At 35.8% G+C, this 21,121-nt stretch overlaps 1 protein-coding gene across 4 annotated transcripts in view; it reads right to left on the minus strand.

Moving 5' to 3' along the window:
* Positions 1 to 21,121, minus strand: part of ATRNL1 (attractin like 1) — a 542,042-nt gene that overhangs the window by 414,700 nt on the left and 106,221 nt on the right. For all 4 annotated transcript variants that reach the window (XM_068951630.1, XM_068951631.1, XM_068951632.1 and 1 more), the window contains exons 12-15: positions 13,787 to 13,871; positions 11,720 to 11,928; positions 9,140 to 9,258; positions 1,414 to 1,546 (exon numbers count right to left, since the gene is read on the minus strand). In XM_068951630.1, the coding sequence (XP_068807731.1) occupies positions 1,414 to 1,546; positions 9,140 to 9,258; positions 11,720 to 11,928; positions 13,787 to 13,871 (546 nt within the window). The remainder of the gene's footprint in view (positions 1 to 1,413; positions 1,547 to 9,139; positions 9,259 to 11,719; positions 11,929 to 13,786; positions 13,872 to 21,121) is intronic.

Consider the following 21,121-nt stretch of genomic DNA (forward strand, 5'->3'; position numbering starts at 1 on the left):
ATTAAAGTTGACTTGAAAACAAATTTAAAAACTTAAAAAAAAAAAAAAACTTGAGTCTGAATTTCATCTTGTTCAGACAATGATTCAAAATATATCCCAATACTCAATTTCCCTTTTCATGTCACACTAAAATTCTAAAATATCATGTAATATTACTTTGAATGATTTAATTACAGTAATAGTGTTTTATGAAAAGAAACTTGTAACAATTTATGACGCACTTCAATAGACACATGTAGTTTCAGGTTAATAATATTATTACGCTATTTCTGCTATTCATATTTGAGCAAAACTAAACATTAAAGACTAGATTACGCACCTAATTAGCAGAGCTTTAACTTTCAGCTATTGCAATAGATATCCTAGGGAAATAAAGAAATCACTTTATCTAAACATTATGTAAATTTCAAAAAATTTGAAAATAAATTTCCCAGAATTAAATGAAGACAAATCTATCTTGTCGCTGCTTAAACATATTTTAGTCTATCTATAAACATAATCAGCATGATAGGAAATTCTGATAACTCAACATTTTAGGAAACATTTCCTCTTCAAAATATTTCAGCATCAGTCAGATGCAGATAACTTAAAAACGGACTAAATAATTCATAGCAATAATTATAGTTAATCTCTACACAGATTACACAGATGTAATTTAAAACTGCATAAAATAAAATTATTAAAGCTATTTAATGAATAATTTCTTGAAATAATTTTTCAGAGAAACTATTTGTAGACTGCTTGTTACAGGTAGCTGCTGTCATAAAACCAGTTCGGTTCATTAACTTCAGTTGGACAAGAAGATCAGGTGGGGCAGTTCCGATATCTAATTGCAGATATGTAGTTATGCATATGAATTACAGAGTAAATATTATTTCAGAATATTAACATTTACCTTCTGAAAATATTTTATGTCAGCATTTTTATATTCCCTGCTTTCATAGTACTAATAACATTAGACAATCCAGAAGTCAGACCTTGGGCCCTATCTGCATAGCAAAATTAAAGTACAGCTGTTTCACTGGAAGATAAAACCCCAGCTAGCAAAAATAACGGTACCAGTGAATATACAGCAGTAAAGCATTCAGAATGACAATTCAGCTCCTTACTTAGTGACCTCCCCACAGGCTAGAACTCATCACTAGCTTGTGCAGAGGTACGCATATGCCATCATGCCTCTGTTAATATTAATCCTAGCAAGATTAAAGGTAGCAGAGCTATACCAATTAGTGATGTAATTACGTCTCTCTTCACCTGTATAGGCATATTCAGGAGGGGAAAGCTAGCATGGGCAAAAGGAATCTAGTCTTCTAGTTGAATGAATGTTCTTTGGCAACAGTGGAGGAGATTTATCCAGCTCTGACAACAATTATAAAAAGCAGAGAAGCAGAGTCCCCATTCCAAAGCCCTTACCAGGTAACGCCTGGCATTCTTGCTGCCGCTGGTCCCACTGGCAGTTCAGGTGTAGTGAGCAGCTTTTACAGCTGGTCAGTTTATTGCAGATCTGTTCATTTCTCACATGACATTTGGTGTAGTTTTTAACAGACTATGAAAACAAAACAGACAGAACAGAATACTGTATGTCAAACTGCCAACAAACCAGAAGTCAGAACTGAAACACACAACGTTTCCCCCCAGAAAAGCAGAGCCATCAAGAAGTTAGGTCTAATTTAAGCTCCTTGTCTAGGTTCTCATTTCAGTCAGTAGAGAGCATCTCTGAAGGAAAATTCATCCGATCCTGACTTTGGATATATCTGTATGGGACGAATTGCACTTTGAAGATGTCACTTCTCTCTATTGAGTATAGGAAGAGCTTAAACAACTAAACTAAACCTTTATTTCTTAGATAGTTCAGGGATATGCTCTCACCAAATTATTTCATTCTCCAGTTATTTGTAGGTTAATCAAGCAAAACAATCAAAAAGATCATAAAAAACAGAGCAAGATTAAGGCATAAAATAACTACACTTCATTGACAGAAGGTGCAAGATAATGCACTATATTGCTTTACCTAAGTTAAGTGAATCACGTAAAATTGGAGTTACAGACAAGTGATTATAAAACACAAGAAATACTTTTCAGGATTTTTCAAAAATTCTCGTCATTTTATCTTAAAGTTTTAACTACAAACTTGTATTTAAGATACTTGCTATAAAATGCACAGCATCTACAGGGTACCATTTTGGCAAGCAGTGACATAAAACCAAGGATAACAGTATTCCTTTGGTATATTAGTGTATAAGAAAAGTAGTAAACCCTGAAGGAATTTATCTGATTCTTTTCTGAAAAATTAAGTATTGCTTTTTAAGTTAGGCATTTTGAAAACATTTTTATTCCTCAAGTAGCACTTTTAAGGTGAGATATAATTACTGACATCTTATTTAATAAACTGCCCAAAATATGAATCAATTCATCTATCTACCCATTAGACTGTCTTAACTAATTTCATTTGCAGGTAATAATTAAAAATAAGTCCTAAAGCAAAGTCAAAGCATCGTTATTCTCACCAAAATACACAAACTCATATTAAAACATACTTCCACAGCAGGACACCCCCCCCCCCCCCCCAAACAATACCCATATAAGACCATACGCAATGGTGGTCAAATTTGTCATAGTCCAACTCAAAGTACACAGTCTAGGTGAAAGGAAAGGGCTTGTTTCCTCTTCCTTAGGAGATATCCAGAGTGGCATAATACAAGGATATACAAGAATGCACAAGACATTTAATTTACAGGAGTTACATTTATAGCTGCTTACCAAAGCATTTTACTAAAAGTCCCTATTTTACTTAAAAGTGAAGGCCAGTTCAGCTATTCCAGATTAATTAAGCATAGATTACATTGGCATGGAGGGCATGAAAACATAACACAAAAATGCAGAAATACGGCTGCCTCAGGCTTCAGTCAGCTCTGACTCTTATATTAGCTCACCCCATATATTTGGGTTGTTGAGTTGTTACAGGCATGTCAAACGGCAGAGAAATATATTTCATCTGAAACAGAAAACCAATGTGTGGGGATGGTTTACTTGGCTAAAATTCAGAGCTAATCAACTCATCAACTGCAGTGGCATCAAGATATATCCCAAAGTCTTAAAACATGCCCAGGTTTGCAGGTACCTTGAAGTTTTGCATAAATTCATGAATCTGTCAAACATCAATTTCTGAAAATAAGTAATTACATATATATTTTATGCCAGAGAAATACCCTTTTGTCAATTTTTTTAAATTACTAATATTTTTTCAGATTTCAGTTGTGTAACTAGAGGTATCCAGCCCATAAGTTAGAAATCATACAACTGCCAAAGAATACTTTACAAGTATTTTCTCTCCCTAACAACAGAAGATATTCATGCTGGGTAGCAAAAAGAATTGCACTTAGGTAGCACATGTATGGCTTACTTGACAATTTTAGCTCCTTTCCTTCCTAATACATATCGTCTTCTGGAATACTATAAAGTATATTTAAAGGAGCAATACGATAATAAGTTAACACAGATCTTGGTACAGGAATCATGATAATAGTGCATCAACCTACTGCAGTCAAGAGGGAAAACAACCAACCTCTTTTTATGTAGGTTTTTTTTTTTTTTTGGAAGTCCTGAAATAACGCAATTGTTAAAATGAATTTTCCTCTCACATAAGACCGGCTTCATTACTGCTGGAGAACACTGCTGTTTAGGGGCCCGTTTGATGCCTTTATTGGACAAGATGCCCATCAGTGAGCATATTATGAAAGGTACCTACTATCTTTCTGGTCTATAAGAGAGGCTAATGTGAAGTGAAGAGAGGCAGCAAAGCTGTTCTAGGAGAAGGAGTCTACACAACTGTATGAAACAAAGCCAAAGGAAATGTTGTAAAGTAATAGGACAATAAATACATACAAACAGTAATACATACAAAACCTCTGGCACAAACTCAATCATACTGGTTATTCACAAAACTGCCTGAGAGATGCTTTACAACGAATTTTAGATTACAAGTAAGCACCATCTGCTCATTTTCAATACCTCAAATAATATTTGCTGTTAACACATCATTATCACAATGTCAAAATCCTTAAGCATTTAGATTGTTTTGAAAATGATTTATTCCATGGTAATATTACATACAGATTGCAATTTTCTAACTAAACGAAGATATTCATTCTATTACTTTCTAAATACGAAGCTTGTTTTGCACAGGTTATTTAAAGTTTAAAATAAAATTCAAAGTAAGAGTGATTATTCTATAATAATGTTTTCTGTTGTATTCCCTTATTCCCAGCACTTATTTCCCTTAAATCCAGTTTAAACATTGCTTCCCTGAAAATCTCATTAGTTCAATGTAAATGTTAATCCAATAGGTGATTCATATTAACACAACATTAAGGTTATAACATGAGCTACCAAATCCAATGAAATTCAGAAATATGACAGTCCATCTGTTACCAAAGTCTTATATTGCTGAAGGATATTTATAATGTTTACACACAAAAGTGTGAGTGAATCATGTTACATACAAAGTTTCCTACTTCACTAATCCTGTCTGATTTACTTAGATTTCTTTGTTCTGATTGTGATACGGTGTTAGACAGACTTATGAACTGCAGTGATTTTCTACATATCCTTTTTAAAATGAAAGTGTTGGATTATTTTACCTTACAATTTCAGAAATTTATAATAAATGACATACCTTACTCTCCTCCTTTTGGATTTTTCTGAAAAACACTAAAATCTTGTATGTTTTGTCTAGTTTATCTGATAGATTTTCCTAATCTAATTTTCTAATAGATTATCTATTAGATTTTCCTTTATTTCTCTGAAGCTACTGCCAAATCTTACTACGGGGTATCTCTTAGTCTTAATTTTCCTTTTTCACCATGGTAATTATGATCCTACTTATAATTCCTTCAACAACTTTAAAAAGTCTCTCCTTGATTGTTCTTTGAATTCCTCAACTGTAGGCAGATTGCTATTATTACTACTAAGTATTACTGCAGCATTTAAGGACTCCCATCATGAAACAGGAGGCCATCTTTCTGGAAGCTGTGCAAACACATTACAAAAAGACAATGATTCCTCTCTTTAAGTCATTGTTAAAAGTATAATTTAAAGGTAGGATTATACTTTTCTTTGGAGCATCCTCTAGTACCCTCTATTCCTCAAAAGATGCTCTTTAGCATACCCTTTATAGGTTCTACAAGGTTTAGTTTATGTTGCCACGCTCATATATAAAATAATTTAAATTCACATAGCAGTTTGTGCTTTATTTAAAATACACCAGCTGGGGCTTTATCGTGTTGTATGTGTGGAGACTGACATATGAGAAATTCAGGTAACTGTACTGGAAATATGGGTGCAGGTTGGCCACAGTTACAGATGGAAGAGGTGGCCCTTTGCAGCCATAAACAGTGAGACTTTCAAAAATGCAATACTGACTGGATGCAGGAGTGCCTCAGCTATGTCTCTTCCCATCACCATCTCCCCAAGCAAAAAATCATGTGCTCTACTTAAAAAAAACATGTCATATAGCCGGTACGCTGACTGTAAAAGAACTACATCCATGTGCTACCGCCTGGTGTTCTTGATCCCAACTGGTTAGGTGCTTTCAATTTATTCAGCCTCTCTTATGTCTGCTGTTTTGTTACAGTAAAAGAGTAGCTTTTTAACAAGCCTAACAACGTGAAGATCTAGAATAGAAGCTGAAATGTTGTAAGAAAAGGTTTTTCCTATATTTTCCAAGGACTATTAGTTTTGAAAAGAAAATTTTTTCTCTCAAAATCAATAATGAAGACATTTTTAGAGTGAAGTCTAACATTATACTACTGCTGCATCTCAATACTTCAAAATATTCTCTGTAAGCAATAGGGAAATAATTAGTATTTCAAATGAAATTACTTCATTCAAAAACTTCTAGTGTAGGCAGTTAAAATTCATATAAAATGAAGGATTATAGACCAAAAGAGCTAGATAACCAATGGAGCATATGATTACAGTTACTCTTATCTGCAGCGACTGCTTCAATTCATACTAGAGAGTATTAAGACAAGAAAGTAAGCAGAGAAGGAAGCCATTTATTGCTAATTGCTTAAGTGCTTGCCTTTCAGGACTGCTGTCTCAACCTGAAGTAAAGGTCTCATTGTCTTCCATAACAGCCTCCTAGGTAAGCTGATGAAGTACAGCCTAGATGAGCGGACAGTGAGGTGGATTGAAAACTGGCTGGATGGCCGAGCTCAGAGGGCTGTGATCAGCAGCACAGAGTCTAGTTGGAGGCCTGTAGCTAGCGGTGTCTCCCAGGGGTCAGTCCTGGGTCCAGTCTTGTTCAACCTTTTCATCAATGACCTGGAGGAAGGGACAGAGTGCACCCTCAGCAAGGTTGCTGATGATACTAAACTGGGGGGAGTGGCTGACACACCAGAAGACTGTGCTGCCATTCAGAGGGACCTGGACAGGCTGGAGAGCTGGGCAGAGAGGAACCTCCTGAAGTCCAACAAAGGCAAGTGCAGGGTCCTGCACCTAGGCAGGAATAACCCCAGGCACCAGTACAGGCTGCGGGTTGACCTGCTGGAAAGCAGCTCTGCAGGGAAGGACCCGGGAGTCCTGGTGGACAAGTTAAGCATGAGCCAGCAATGTGCCCTTGGGGCCAAGAAGGCCAATGGGATCCTGGGGTGCATTAGGAAGAGTGTTGCCAGCAGGTCGAGGGAAGTGATCCTCCCCCTCTGCTCAGCCCTGCTGAGGCCTCCCCTGGAGTACTGTGTCCAATTCTGGGCTCCCCAGGACAAGAGAGACATGGCGCTACTGGAGAGAGTCCAGCGGAGGGCTACAAAGATGATGAGGGGACTGGAGCAGCTCTACTATGGAGAAAGGCTGCGAGAGCTGGGCCTGTCCAGCCTGGAGAAGAGAAGACTGAGAGGCGATCTCATCAATGTCTACAAGTATCTGAAGGGAGGGTGTCAAGAGGATGAAGCCAGTCTCTTCTCCGTGGTGCCAAGTGACAGGACAAGAGGCAATGGGCAGAAACTGAAACACAGGAACTTCCATCTGAACCTGAGGAAAAACTTCTTTCCTGTGGGGGTGACAGAGTACTGGAACAGGCTGCCCAGAGGGGTAGTGGAGTCTCCTTCCCTGGAGATATTCAAAACCTGCCTGGATGTGATCCTGGGAAATACGCTCCAGGTGACCCTGCTTGAGCAGGGAGGTTGGACTAGATGATCTTCAGAGGTCCCTTCCAACCTTGGCCATTCTGTGATTCTGTGAAAGGTTGAGAGAGCTGGGCCTGTTCAGCCTGGAGAAGAGAAGATTGAGAGGGGATCTGATCAATATGTATAACTATCTGAAGGGAAGGTGTCAAGAGGATGGGGCCAGACTCTTCTCAGTGCTGCCTAGTGACACGACAAGAGGCAACAGGCACAAACTGAAACACAGGAAGTTCTGTCTGAATATAAAGGAAAACTTTACTGTGAGGGTGACAGAGCACTGGAACAGGTTACCCAGAGAGGTTGCGGAGTCTCCATCCTTAGAGATATTCAAAAGACGCCTGGACTCAATCCTCGGCAATGTGTTCTAGACAACCCTGCCTGAGCAGGGGGGCTGGACTAGATGACCTCCAGAGGTCCCTTCCAACCTCAACCATTCTGTGATTCTGTGAAAAGGCGCAACATAAAAAGGAAATAGAGAGCACCAACTAATAGACTGAGGGACTGAACCCAAAACTAAGTGCTGAGGAACAGATGGGAAAAGATTACAAAAATCATTAACTAAAGGGAATCAAAAGGCAACAAGAAAGCCAAGACAACAGAAGACCTGGCTGATGAAGAACATAAAACTAAAGGCAGGAAGTCACTACAGAGAAGACATATGCAGGCATATTAAGTGCTCTGAAGTGCTGCTCACAAACCAGTATTGCAATGTCAAAGACTGCCAGAAAGGTCCAAATTAATAAAAGACTCCATAACCATACGATGCTCAGAAAGAAGTTCCTAGGCCATACTCAAAGAGCTAAGATTACAAACAGCTTATATACCAAATAAATCAGGTATATCAAATAAATAAAGTATATCACATAAATCAATCATCATACTGACAGAATATCTTTACACCGACTGACAGAATAGGGAGGTCAGAAGGAAAAAGGACTACTTTTATTCAGTTCTGCTATTGAATAACTGTGTGATGACAGGAAACTCAACAGCTTATTGTCTCAGTTTCCCCATTTGAAAAATTATCCACTATTATCCGCTTTGAGATCTAATGTTGAAAAGGAAGAATTCTCATTCATTTTATCTTCTACATACAGGTTAAATTAATCTAAATATGCTTATTTTGTTCTACATCCTTTTTCATATCTATAGGATTGCATATTCCATCAAAAGTTTGAGCTCAATATTTATAAATTATGTAAGCTACTGACTTTTCCATTTGTTCTTGCCAAAAATACCCAGAAAATTGCTTTCACTGGAAACCTAGTTTACTCCTTTCCTATCAATAGCATTTGCCTGTGTGGTAAGAGGTAGGGCAATAAAGAGAATTGCAGTGATATATATATTTTTAAAGCTAGTCAGAATTTTTGCTTTTTCTCCTTTTAAAGTATTTTTATTTTTAATTATAGAGTCAATAGATGTTCATAAAATACAAGCTTGTAAAAAAAATAGTTCTTAGGAGCCAGGTGTAAGTTTCTTAGATTTTAATTTCACTAGAAATATGTTTACCTTCACCAAATGACACTGGAAGTAATGACTTTACCCTTTAGAAGACACAATACTCAGCAGTCTCAAATGCTATTTGTATTTACTCCTGTGGGTCAACTCTTACATTCAGTGAAGTATCACAATGTGATAAGTTTATGGTTCACTTGTCTAGAGATGATCATTGGAACAGTATTATATAATTTATAAACAAACTGGTAGTAATAAATCCTGAAACACCCAGAGCTGTGAATAATAAATCACTGTATCAGGGTATCTTTGACTGTTTTTTTTTTAAAACAAAAACGTTTACATAGTTATACTATATTGGTGTGTTTATGTTTGTGTTCAAAACAAGCTACTATTAAAGTCTGCTAGGTGTGCATCTCCTTTTCATTTTGTGCAAGAAGCCATTGTTTTAGCTACAAAAGAAACAATATTAATACCATGATTATAGATTTGCAAGGACTCACCATGCTACAGTTACTATTTGCTGAAATGCACTTCTTGTCATCACACCACTGGCATCCGTTCGTATTGGCAGTACAGCTTGCACAGTCTGCATATCTGTAACATCTATCATCTGCAGGAGCTGCAATACAAATGGAAATCAAAAAGAAACATCACATTGAAGGAGAACACCATTGCATTTTACTTGCTTAGAATACCCTTGCTTAGAATACTTCCTGTCATATCTTTTATTTGAATTCTGGCCATTTAAAAGGCTGTAAGTTACTGTAGGAAATCAATTGTATTCACTTAGTAACATTTATTCAACTAAAGGAACACTCACCGGTTTGCAACATACAGACTCATTTAGTACAGTATAAAAGTTAAACTTAGCAAGTTAAACTTAAACTATCCTTTGCTCAGTCCTTTAACAAAGAAAGATTTTCTTCAGAGGCAGGTTTCTGCAAAAAACCTACAAGATCACCATGCCGGTAGGTAATGGTAAAAGAAGTTAAAAACAAACAAAAAAATAAAAATAAAAACAAAACAAAAACAAAAAACACATGCTATGACTGCTAACAACACATAAATATTTTAACTCTTTCTAAATTAATTTATAAACTTAAAAATGATTAGTAAGTTACAGTGCTCTGCCCTTTCTCTATGAAAAAACTTTGGACTTCAGACTAAAATCTGTGTTATTTAAAACAGTTTGAGACAAAAAATGTTTACTTCTGTTAAAAGGAGATAAAAATTGAAAAATCACCACAGTTCAATATAGGAGAACGTCTTCCATCTCCTACATTGACTTCTCTTTCTAAATGCTATGCAGTTTGGCTTCTTTGGTCCTGGGATAATGCAAGTTTAAGAGATTCCACTGCCAGGGAAGACTCGCTATCCAAGAACGGCTCTTCTGCAAACCCACTGGAATTTGTGTTTTGATTGTCAGCAGTTTCTCACATGGTGCTCTCAACCAGCAAAACAATCAAGTCAGGTTGTGCAAAAGAATATATGAATATTCGGCTTTTGGCAGAATGTTACTATCAGAAATTGGAGGGATTCAGCAGAAGTGAAGTGGTGCAGCCCAGTTATTGAAGGTTTTCGTAGATCCACACAACTTCACAGTTGGAATTTTTTACACCTTACCTCCTCTGCTTTGATATAGGTGTAGTTTGATCCCACTGCAGATCCCACTGCATATTTTAGAAATTGCCCTAATTTTTCTATTTTGCTTCAGCCTGTCTGTAGTTTGTTTTGCCTCTCCCCTCTTTTTTAAAAAATATCTGATGATATGATCAGCCTTTCATAAGATCATCCTTAATCTGTATTATTTTGAAGAAACACTCAAGGGCTGAAATGTCCTAGATTCCAGATCTCTAAATCTGATGAAACTGTACAGGAGCAGTTCTTCAGAAAACAGTTTCAGCTAGGTAATGTTTTTGTTATGTAATCCACACTGTAATGTTTTTCCAACTTTGCAACTTCATATCCAGTTCAGAAACAAATCATGGAAAAATAACAGAAAAATCATCTGGAAATATCTATGAAGAGGAGAGCTAATATTTGTTAAACAAACATTAAAAATAGACTGGCAGTCTAATATGATAGTCCATAAATTTAGCATACAGCTAAAGTTTGGTTAGCAATTATATACCGTGCTGCATGGAAAGATGCACAGAAAAAAATAGCAGATATATGTAGCAGTGTTGCATATTGTGCTCATGTAAAGTATAAGAACAGCACTTTTACAAGCAATCTACTTTAGACAAGCTAAAATACTCTAGAAATAAGGTGCAACAGTTGATTGAAACAGCAATTTGTCATTTCAAATAATACAGCTATCACTACGACAAACAGAATTTCACAAGACAAACTTTAACTGATTTCGACACCCTGCAGCAAAGGGTTTGTTTGTTTCAAGTTTTGTTTTTTTTTTTTTTTTTTACAGTTGTGAAGGCATTGTAGTCTTCTATACATATCAAAGAGGAGTATTAGTAATCTACTTGAAGCAGTGATACTTCCCCTCTGTGTTACTGGTACATACAGATATGACAGTGCTATACAACTGCAATGCCAGAAACCATTTTATAAGTCCATCTGTGCTCTGACTGATATTATGATTTCTTGGACTGGGAACAATTTGAAGATTTTTATTTATTTATTTGTTAACATCACAAAACAGGAGAGGATGGAGAAATAGAAAATTTAATTCATTTACAGTATTTCAAAGCTTACCCTTTTGTTAACCTTTCAAACACACTGAGCCAAATTCAATCTAAAATCATTTTACATTCTAGCCCATCAATGAAGTGACTTCTTGTCCTTCAATCATCTATGTTTCCTGCTCCCTAGCATCTTAAACTCATGCTTTTTCGCATCTACTTCTCTGTACTTAAAATTCAATAAAATTAAGAGTTTAATGATTTTTAAAAAATCAATCCATAAATCATTTGCACTAGATATTCCCAGAAACGAACTGCCTTAATAGTCCAATCATTGGTTACACCTGGTTTTGTTTTCTCATTCCTACATGGCATTGCAACATTTCATACTATAAGACTAGAATTTACTGGAAAAATATTAGTGCATGATAATTCACGCACCTGTCTTTTTAGGACATTTTGCTCTAAGGATGTTATTAGCATGTCCAGATTCCCAGGATTCACAGTGCTTCTTGTTCCACAGACATCTTATCCCCGGACGAGCATTTTTACATAGTTCTTCATCTCTGAATGCTTCACAGTTTGGAGGCTTGTACACAAGGATGTCATTCAAAAGAACGCTTGAAAACCCCCCAAATACGTACATGGACCTATTCGGAAAAAGCACATAAATATAGCCGTTACTGTAGCTATAGACTTTCTTGGTTTCTTTTGCTGTCTCCGTATACAATAAAACATATAAGTGTGTGTGTGTGTGTGTGTGTGTGTGTGTTTTATGTATCTATATAAACACATATATATACACAGATAATAATACAACAACATCCTTCAGCTCTTGCTGATCATGACTTTGTGAGCGGTTCAATTTTTCAACATACTCCTCCATGCTGAAGTTTAGTAAAAACATATATGTGCCTATTATAGTGACACACAGAAAACATCTGAAAGGAAGAAAGAAAGGCTATGCAGGAAATAATACTCGTTTTTGGAATTAGGTAATGAGAACACATACAGCACAACTAAATGGGCTGCAGTGAAAACATTTTTCTTCAAGAAGATTCCTAAGATAGAAAACAACAACTGGCAAATGGATATCTTTTGCTAACATCAAAAATAGAAGACTAGACTACAGACCTTACCCTTATCCTTCTCTGCTCATTTAAAATCAAGAACAGCCCTAATTAAAAGATGTTAAGAAAGAATCTGTGTATCTGTTGTATCAGATATTCTTAAAATAGAATTAATCCTACCAACAGCAAAAACCTTTGGAGAGTATCTCATATTATATATTTTGTAGATAGAAGCCCACTAATAATAAAGTAAAAAACACTTACATATTTTCACCTTGAATCTAATTCATTGAAAATGATAGCTCTTGGAGCATCAAGCATAGCTTAAATGTCTTAATATAACACAAACCAGAATTTGTCAAAAACTAGTAGTTGCTGGATCCTTTCGTTCTAAGCAATTTTCACTTAATAAAGTAATTTATTCATTGATGAATTTTAAGCACTCTGTGTAAACTGTTGCAACTTATTGCCAATAATTTTGTTAAAATCTGTTATTTGTAGTACTACATACTATCTCCTTTACTTTTGACTCATATAATATTCATATGTAGAAGATGCAGGTACCTGCAAATATTTAAATATTGAGCTTATTATAATAATTAATAATGTAGAAGAGGCGTGTTCTGTAGTAGACATTAAGGCACAGTCATTTACAGTACCATAAACGTAATAGATTAGGCCATTTGGCAGCCAGTAAAACCCACACAAGCCAACAATAGAAATTTTTTTAAACCTGCTTTCAGTTTTCTACGCCTTTTACATGGAAAAGGTGATGTTTGTTATACAATTTTATCTTTTGGGGGTTGCTGTGGGGGAAACAAGAGAGTTCAGCCATCAAATCCAGCAGACTCCAGATCCACCCCATCTCCCGTTTCTAGATTAAGTTTTACTGAGCTCTTCTACTCATAGCAAGTTTCATGAAAGTATGATACATTTTACAGAGGCTAAGCAATATGCTTAATCTAATCCGAGGCTGGTAGACTTTTTTTTTCCTGCAAGCCGTTGATAATAATTATTGACTGCATCAGTATCTTTAAAATCTTGCTTTTCCTCCATTAGATAAATTTCAGTTAGATGTTTTTAATTCTGATTGTAGAACAGCAAGGAATCATAATATGTTATAAAAAGATTTTGCCCATTATATGAAAGCGAGGAGCGTAGAGTTTCAAACTCACTGTAAGTTACAACAGCAAGGAAAAAATCCACCAAAAGGTTCATATGAAAAACCTCTGAACACGTTTCATGGCATGTCACATTGATGATTAGCTGTACTGATGATGATTTAAGATCTGTAAAGTCACTTCTGAGCACTATTCTTCATGTTAATAAATTACATCAGCTGTATGACATTAAGCCACACTTCATGGAGGTGTAATTGTTGCCACAGTTTTTTGATTCAGAAAAACGGTCAGGAAAATTTAAAATGTGCTTCATTTACCCATTACTGACAACAGCACTGTGACCAAATCTGTTTACATCTCGATGGAGATTAGGTTTTGGTAAAATCTTCCATTCATCGCAAGCTGAAAGACAAAAGGAAAGCATACGATATCATACAATAAAATGTCAGATTTTAGCAAAATATATGCAAAAAGTATTTTAACAAAAGGTACTTTACAGACTTCTGCATTTTAAGTATCCTGAATAATTCTGCGCCAAACTTCACGGCCTATTTACCCTCCTTTTCTTTCATGGATACACTGTGGAGAACAGATCAACGCAGATAACCCCTGTGATCTCCACTGTAAAGACAAGACGATATATTCCTCAACTTCCTCACACGTTCTTACACGCTTCCATCATCTGTTCCAGTTCTGAAATACAATTTCTGATTCTGACATAATCAAAATCATTATTATTAGCTTCTAGCTGTTTACTAAGTTGCTCTGCAAAATTCTCCCAATATCAGGATTTGACAGACAACTTTTTTTTCCTGATTTCATATCATCACAATTTCCAATCTTTAAAGATGTTTTTTTCTACTCCTAATAACCTGCTTTATTCTGCTGTCAAAATATGCTGTTTGATTGGGCTTAAGGTCCTTTTCAGAGTCTTTATTTATTTGTGATATACATTTACCAATGTATATCACATTATTGGTGATACACACATTATCGAGTCTTCAGTGTAAAGTCTTTAAATAGACCCCATAATGTAATTTGATAATTTTTAGTAGTTCTTTTGATTTCTTTTCAACCAAGCTCCAAATTTAATGTATTTAATGTAAGCCCCCTTTTTAAATTCACGTCACTGAGGGATTTCGGAAGAACGGATTAGCATGCATACAGATTATTCTATGCTCCTGGAATGAAGTTGCAGGACTTGGGCACATTGTAGTCACTAGTTCTGGATGACTAACAACTGTAGTCCAGCTGCTCAGGGTTATATCAGTAGTTGCTCCTTTTAGATGGGTTTGCTGAGTAGGTGTTCCAAGAAGCTGTTATTTACAATCACTAAAAACCTAGGCTTTAACATCACGTAGTACCATGACATTTATCAAGTCTAGAGGACACTAGCAGAAGTTATTACGCTGTTCTCTGCCTTCACAACCTTGTTCAACTCCCATGACAACCACTGCCATCATCCTCACCAAGTGATCAGTAATATAAACTAACTTTAGTCAGAGAATTTCAGTTCAAATGTATTTCATGGTACATCTACAACAGTAAATTTACTTCTCTTTATAACTGTCTTAAGACAAACATCTCCTTCAGCAGTATCACCTACCTCATTATCTTGTGTTTGATTTCTTGATATCACCAGTTAGCTTCCTTTCACTAAATTTTTGGAATGAAGGTTATATCAGTAGCAAATTAAGCACTCCAGCAGCTCTTTTTCAGCAATTCTGTATGAGCATTTACACATCAGATTTTGGTCTGGTTGTGTTTTTCTGTCTTACTTAACTGGGATGATAGTTCTAAAGAACTATTAGTCCTTTCTCCACTATTCTCTACTTGAACTTTATTGATTTCATATAATCAAATCCCACGGTAGCAGAGCTAGGGAGCAATCAATGAAACCTCTAGAAGAGATTTAAAACAGATAAAGTACTTTTCCAAAGGACAGGCAGTGTATTTCTGGATTTTGTTGTCATAGGAAGGTTTTAGAGGCAGAGGATCACAGAAAGTCCAAAAAGAATTACATAAATTCATGGATTGTAGGTCTATAAACAGATACTAAAGGCAAAGATACACCTTCTAACACCTCTAATCCCCCAGTGATTGTGGATGTTGGGGGAACATCAGTGGAATAGGCCCTGGACAGTGGTAAGGCTCAGGTGCTTTTCCTGCATCACTGGCCAGGGTGCCTCAGGAAGTCCACTACCTCTTTTCTTCATCAAACAAGCTGCCCACTATTTCCTCATTCATATCCCAAGCCCTCATATGGTGGCTGATTTAGATTCATAGCTTCGGATAGTCATACCTTAACAAATCTCATGGGAAAACTTGGTACAAGAAAACCAGCACACAAGAACAGTATCTTTTTTATTGGTATTTATTTCTAGGTCTATAAAGAGTAAAGGATTTCACACACACAAACATAAAAATACATTTGCCAAAAATGAAGCATATCCTATATATTGGTGAAAGTGCAGTGAAAGAATAAGACTTTTTATTTTCGTAGCATTTGTAGGAAATTGGAGGATTGGCTGCTGAGAGATTACTGGACTGCATAATTTCAAGGAGATACATCAACAGAACTACTTATTTCTTGAAACAGAACTTCTGCAGATGTTTTAGTAGTATCTACATATAAGTTGATTTATGCAAAACAAACAAAAAAACTGTATATATTTTAACTAAAAATAGACTACCATTTCAATTAGACTGTCATACATAAAAGGTATTATAGTTCTTTTCTCATTTAAGACAATCCTGCTATACACACAAAGATAAGGATTAAACCCAGTGTCAAAAAGGGGTTAAAGGGAGAGGGACCTCTCCAATTTAATCCAAATAAAAGGGCTATAAATCAGATTTTTCTTTCCCTTTTTAGGTCTTTTGTAATTAAATTGTCCTTTTGGATATTCTGAATGAACGCTTACTTGCATTTAACCTTAACATGGTTGGAAGAGTAACAACACAGCACTTTTTATTTCAAGTAGTGGCAAATTATCAATTGCACACTAAGACACAATAAAAATGACCTATTTGCTCAGCATATTCTCTGCAATTCACAGAAGCAAACGGAGTATATGCCTGTAGAAGCTGTGCAGCTAGAGAGTTAGTACCAGAAGAAGCAGAAGTGTCCTATAGAGATCAACAGTCAGAAAAGGTTCCTGGAATACAGCAAGATTTTAGTGCGCACAGCTGAAACCTAACCATCTCCAGAGTGCTTACTACAATTACTATGCAAGTTGATTTTTACCTAGTTTTCTACTGCTGAATTCATTTACCTGTAAAATTTTAATGCAACTACATCTAAATAAGGTAAACATTGTGCATGTCAAAATTAAAAAAAAAAGGTGAAATAATTCACATTCATTATTGATCCAATTAAACACTAAAGGAATATCATCCACAGAGACCACAAAGTCCAAGGCAGTATGCTTAAGGTTAAAAAAAGAAAATCTAAGCAAAATTAAAAAAAAATAAAGCTTAGAATAACAAAAATGGATATTAGGAGGTCCAAGAGGGACAAACTACACTCAAGGCTGCTGTTGCACAGAGCCTAAGTCAACCTAACCGCTAGCGACTCTGATCCTGTTCTTGCTCCTACTGTCAGAATAGTTCATCTCCTCCATTGCTGGTGTTCTGGCACTTTCAGTACTGAAAATTATTCACAGTGGCTTTTCGTGCAGTTAGTTTCCTGTTAACGTACCATGCTGAAACACTACAAGGTCAGGAAAGGGTGGACTCAGCACATGAGAAGGGGCAGGACACCATAACCAGGGGCAAAAATTGCAGTAATAAGCAGTTACATTGACTTAGGCTTACAGAGAACTACAGGTTGAGCCCATAAAAAAAAGTCAGAGCAAGACTGTGACTGTGACAGATAAATCAATTACATCTATTTATAAATCGGGAACAGATACTAAAAGCACATTATTACCAGAGTAACACAGATGGTCTAAATGGCAATGATTTCAACATCAGATGGCAACTCCAAATGAACTTACTATTTTGAAGAAAAAGCAAATATAGTAAGTTTTTGTTCACTGCCTTATAGCACCAATGCATTCCCAAATCTATCCTCTTCCTAAACTTTCTTCTTCTATCACTATTGCTGTTAATATGTTACCATAGTATCAGCATATTACTAATACACTCCATCTCTGAAAACATCAGAAGCTTTCCTTATTGATTTTCTCTGCTCAGTCAGAAGCCATCACAATACTAGGGCATCACCAATTTATTACTTATGATCATAAGTTTCAGATGAAGATAGGAATAACATTGAAGTCAGGTATTCCCCGTATCCTAGTGTAATAGTGTGACAGTGTTATCACTGTCATTTGATGCCTTTGTGGTATTTGAATTACACAAGAACTTCAGACTAAGAACAATATTATATATTGGAAAATAAAACTGATGAATAATCATGAATTCAGTTTCTATTTCAGGAACATCCTTCCGCTTAAAAGCTATAAAAAGCCACATTTTAACACTATAGCTGTCAGCAAAATCTTTCTGTTATACTGTAAAATCAAGTTTTTGTTGCTAGAAGTCACTGTATATGTTCACAGACGCAGCAGGGTGGAGATCCTGTATCACTGACAGTAATTAAAACAATTTAAAAATGCAAACAATAAATTTTCATCCAACCTAGGAAGCGCTACCTATTATTTTTGGTGTTTGTACCAATATCTAAACAAATATACACAGTTTTCCTGTATTTAGTTGTTTTTTGTTTTCTACTTTTAAAGAAAGAGTAGGATTTAACACTGAAGCAAAGCCACAAACCCCTAATAAAGGCTGGTTTTAAGATAAGAAACTCCTGAGGGCTGGAGATATAGTAATTCCTAGCTTGCTGATGATATTTGTCAAACTGGTAAGTCTTTTCAATACAGTACAAGAGGAAAAGGAGGAGGGATGCATGTTACCAATAGCCTTCCCTGTTTTCTCCTCTTAGCCTTCTCAATGACTACTGAACACTGAACAGAGAGCATTGTACAAAGAAAAAAAAAATACTTTTGCTGAGCTTCAAATTCCTGATCAGTGTTTCTCTATACAGATTAGTTGATAAGAAATGCAGACAGTTAACAGATTTTTTTTTCTGTTTAATAAAGAATCAAATAGAGTGCTTTCATATGGCGTCTTGAAACTTCTTCTGAACATGGCAAGGTAGCTAAATTTTCAGGTTTACTGAACAAATCCAAGAAGAAGGTTGCAAATAGTAAGTGCAGCATGATTTTCAACACTGTTTTATCAATGTAAAAGCCTTTTGTGTGTTATCTTTGTGGTATCAAGTCTAATTAAGATGGTAAGCTCCATGGTATAAAGAACATAACATTTTCCTCTGTTTTAAAATGCCATGCACTCTTATGTTATATTATATAGCTAGTGAGTGGAAGATAGAGTATTGGTTGTATTTCCTATTGTCTCCATATGTAAACCGGCATAAGATACTGCAAACACAAGTATACTTTTTTCCTTTTTTTACCATTAAGCAGATATAGGAGTGATATTATTCATTTCAAACTGATTACCGCAATTTTTAGTGACTGAAAAGCACAAGGAGGGATACAGGGGCTTTTCGTCCTATTGGTAAGACTTCATCCTCAAGAACAAATTCTATCACATTCTATCATTATAGGAAAAAACTTTCGTACTCCTTCCTAGTGTAGATAAAAAGGCTACAGTGTGATACCAAAGTGCTCTGAGACAAATTCACCACCCACACAAATTACTTACTTGATGATGCACAACTGAAAAATGCACCAGATTTAAGATCTACCTAATGCTGGCAAAGAAAAAACCCCAAACGAACTTTGCACTGTATAGTGTACTCCAGGGTACCCACTGTAAGAGGATAGGCTTCCCTAGCACCCTATACCTTGTCCCATCTCATCTACCCTAAGGGCAAGGTTGAATTACTGGTATCAGAGAAGATAACCAAGGCAATTCAAAGAAAAGTTTTCAATGTTACAACAGGAAGAAAAATTTTACGTAGCTTAAACTTGGAAAGGGATCCAGGCTGCCTAGAAGGTAGGCACGGACATAGAGAATGAGTGCCTGAGATTTCACTGTGGACGCTTAAGGCTCTCTCACTCAAATCACTAAAAATACGACCAGTTAAATCAATATAAAGATGCTATGAGAGTGTATACAATAAGGCAAGAGGAATATGCTATAGCAGAACAGTATATTCACACAACACTAGGATGTATCCCAGTGTGATTTTATAGAAAAAAATCACCACACTTCTAATCAAGCCAGTCACATCAATAAAATACTCAAATATAGATTTGCTTTAAAATATTAAACTAAGATGATATTTACTAAAACTTGACTGAAGTAGTAATAGGGCAAAACATGGCATCCTGGCTCTGTCTTGCTACTCCTGTAAGTCTCTTCATGAGTAACTTGTGCTTTTCAGAGATATGGTTGAACTCACCTTTAAAAACATTTCTAGATGTGGAAGACAGCATGAAATTTGCACTTACCATTCACATTTGATTTTGCACAGTGTATTACTTAAACATTACACCAAAACTGCAGTAAATACAAGCTCACAAACTTCTGTTATACTGATGTCTAAATTAAGTCAATAAAGCAGTTTCAAAAGTTATACCAGCTGAGCATCCAAATACCTCCAACTGAAATTTTGATTTATGAGAACCTAAGAGATACCTACATCCGGCAGCTGTCTTTAAACATGATGATTCACCTTTTTCCTTCATCTGATTTACTAAATGTATTACAGATATCTCCAGTTCAATCACTGTTTACAAATAAAAAGACTGTGGAATGACCCTGGAAAGCTTGACAACTCACTTCCAAAACTACAAAATCTTCTAGAAAAAAAATTTTTGTAATGGTTTTAGGAAAACATTAAACAACTGAAGTGTTCCCTTTGCAGAAAGCACCATAGGAACTGAGAAGAAAAACCTGGAAGCATTGAACAGAAGAGCAGTTGAGTTAAATCTCTTCTTCCCCCTTCCACCCTGCAATCCCCAATACTGCATTCAAGTCTGAACAGAGGCATCATGTCCACTCAGAACTTGCAGATGGAACTCTCTCCTGAAAAAGATGTACTCACATTCATTTCTTTTAAAGAACTGAAAAGGTTCACACTTTTAAAATATGAAAAGAAAAAAGACTTATTTTATGTAATTTTATAGCAGTTAGTGTAATGACCCAGGATGTAGGAGAAAGGTTCATTTTCTACCTACAGCTTTCATCTCCAAGTAAAGTGCCCTAAACGTTCAAGCTAGCTAACTCTTCACTACTCCATTCCATTGAAAAGAAGAGGGAAAAAATAGTCAGAAATAAGAAGTAAAAGGAAGCATCGCTCTCTAGGCTAGTAGCTACTAGGATAGTCATAGAAAAAAAAAAGGGGGAGGTGATCAAGGTTCCATATGTTGGTTCCACAACTGTATCTGTATTTTATTCATTGGCAGGTTGGTCTCAGTGATAACCAAATTCCTTGACCACATTTGGAGCTATGCTTTAGGAAAAGATACAAGAAACTACATATTGCATGTTTACATTATCAAAGAGTTTCCCAATTTTGAAGTATTTAAATAGATTTTAAATGCCAATTTACTGATTCTGCTCAATTATATTCTCTCTGTAAGATCAACAGTGCTACCTTACATATTATGTGGAAT

The sequence above is a fragment of the Struthio camelus genome, chromosome 7 (assembly GCF_040807025.1).
Source record: "Struthio camelus isolate bStrCam1 chromosome 7, bStrCam1.hap1, whole genome shotgun sequence".
Taxonomy (NCBI): Eukaryota; Metazoa; Chordata; class Aves; order Struthioniformes; family Struthionidae; genus Struthio; species Struthio camelus.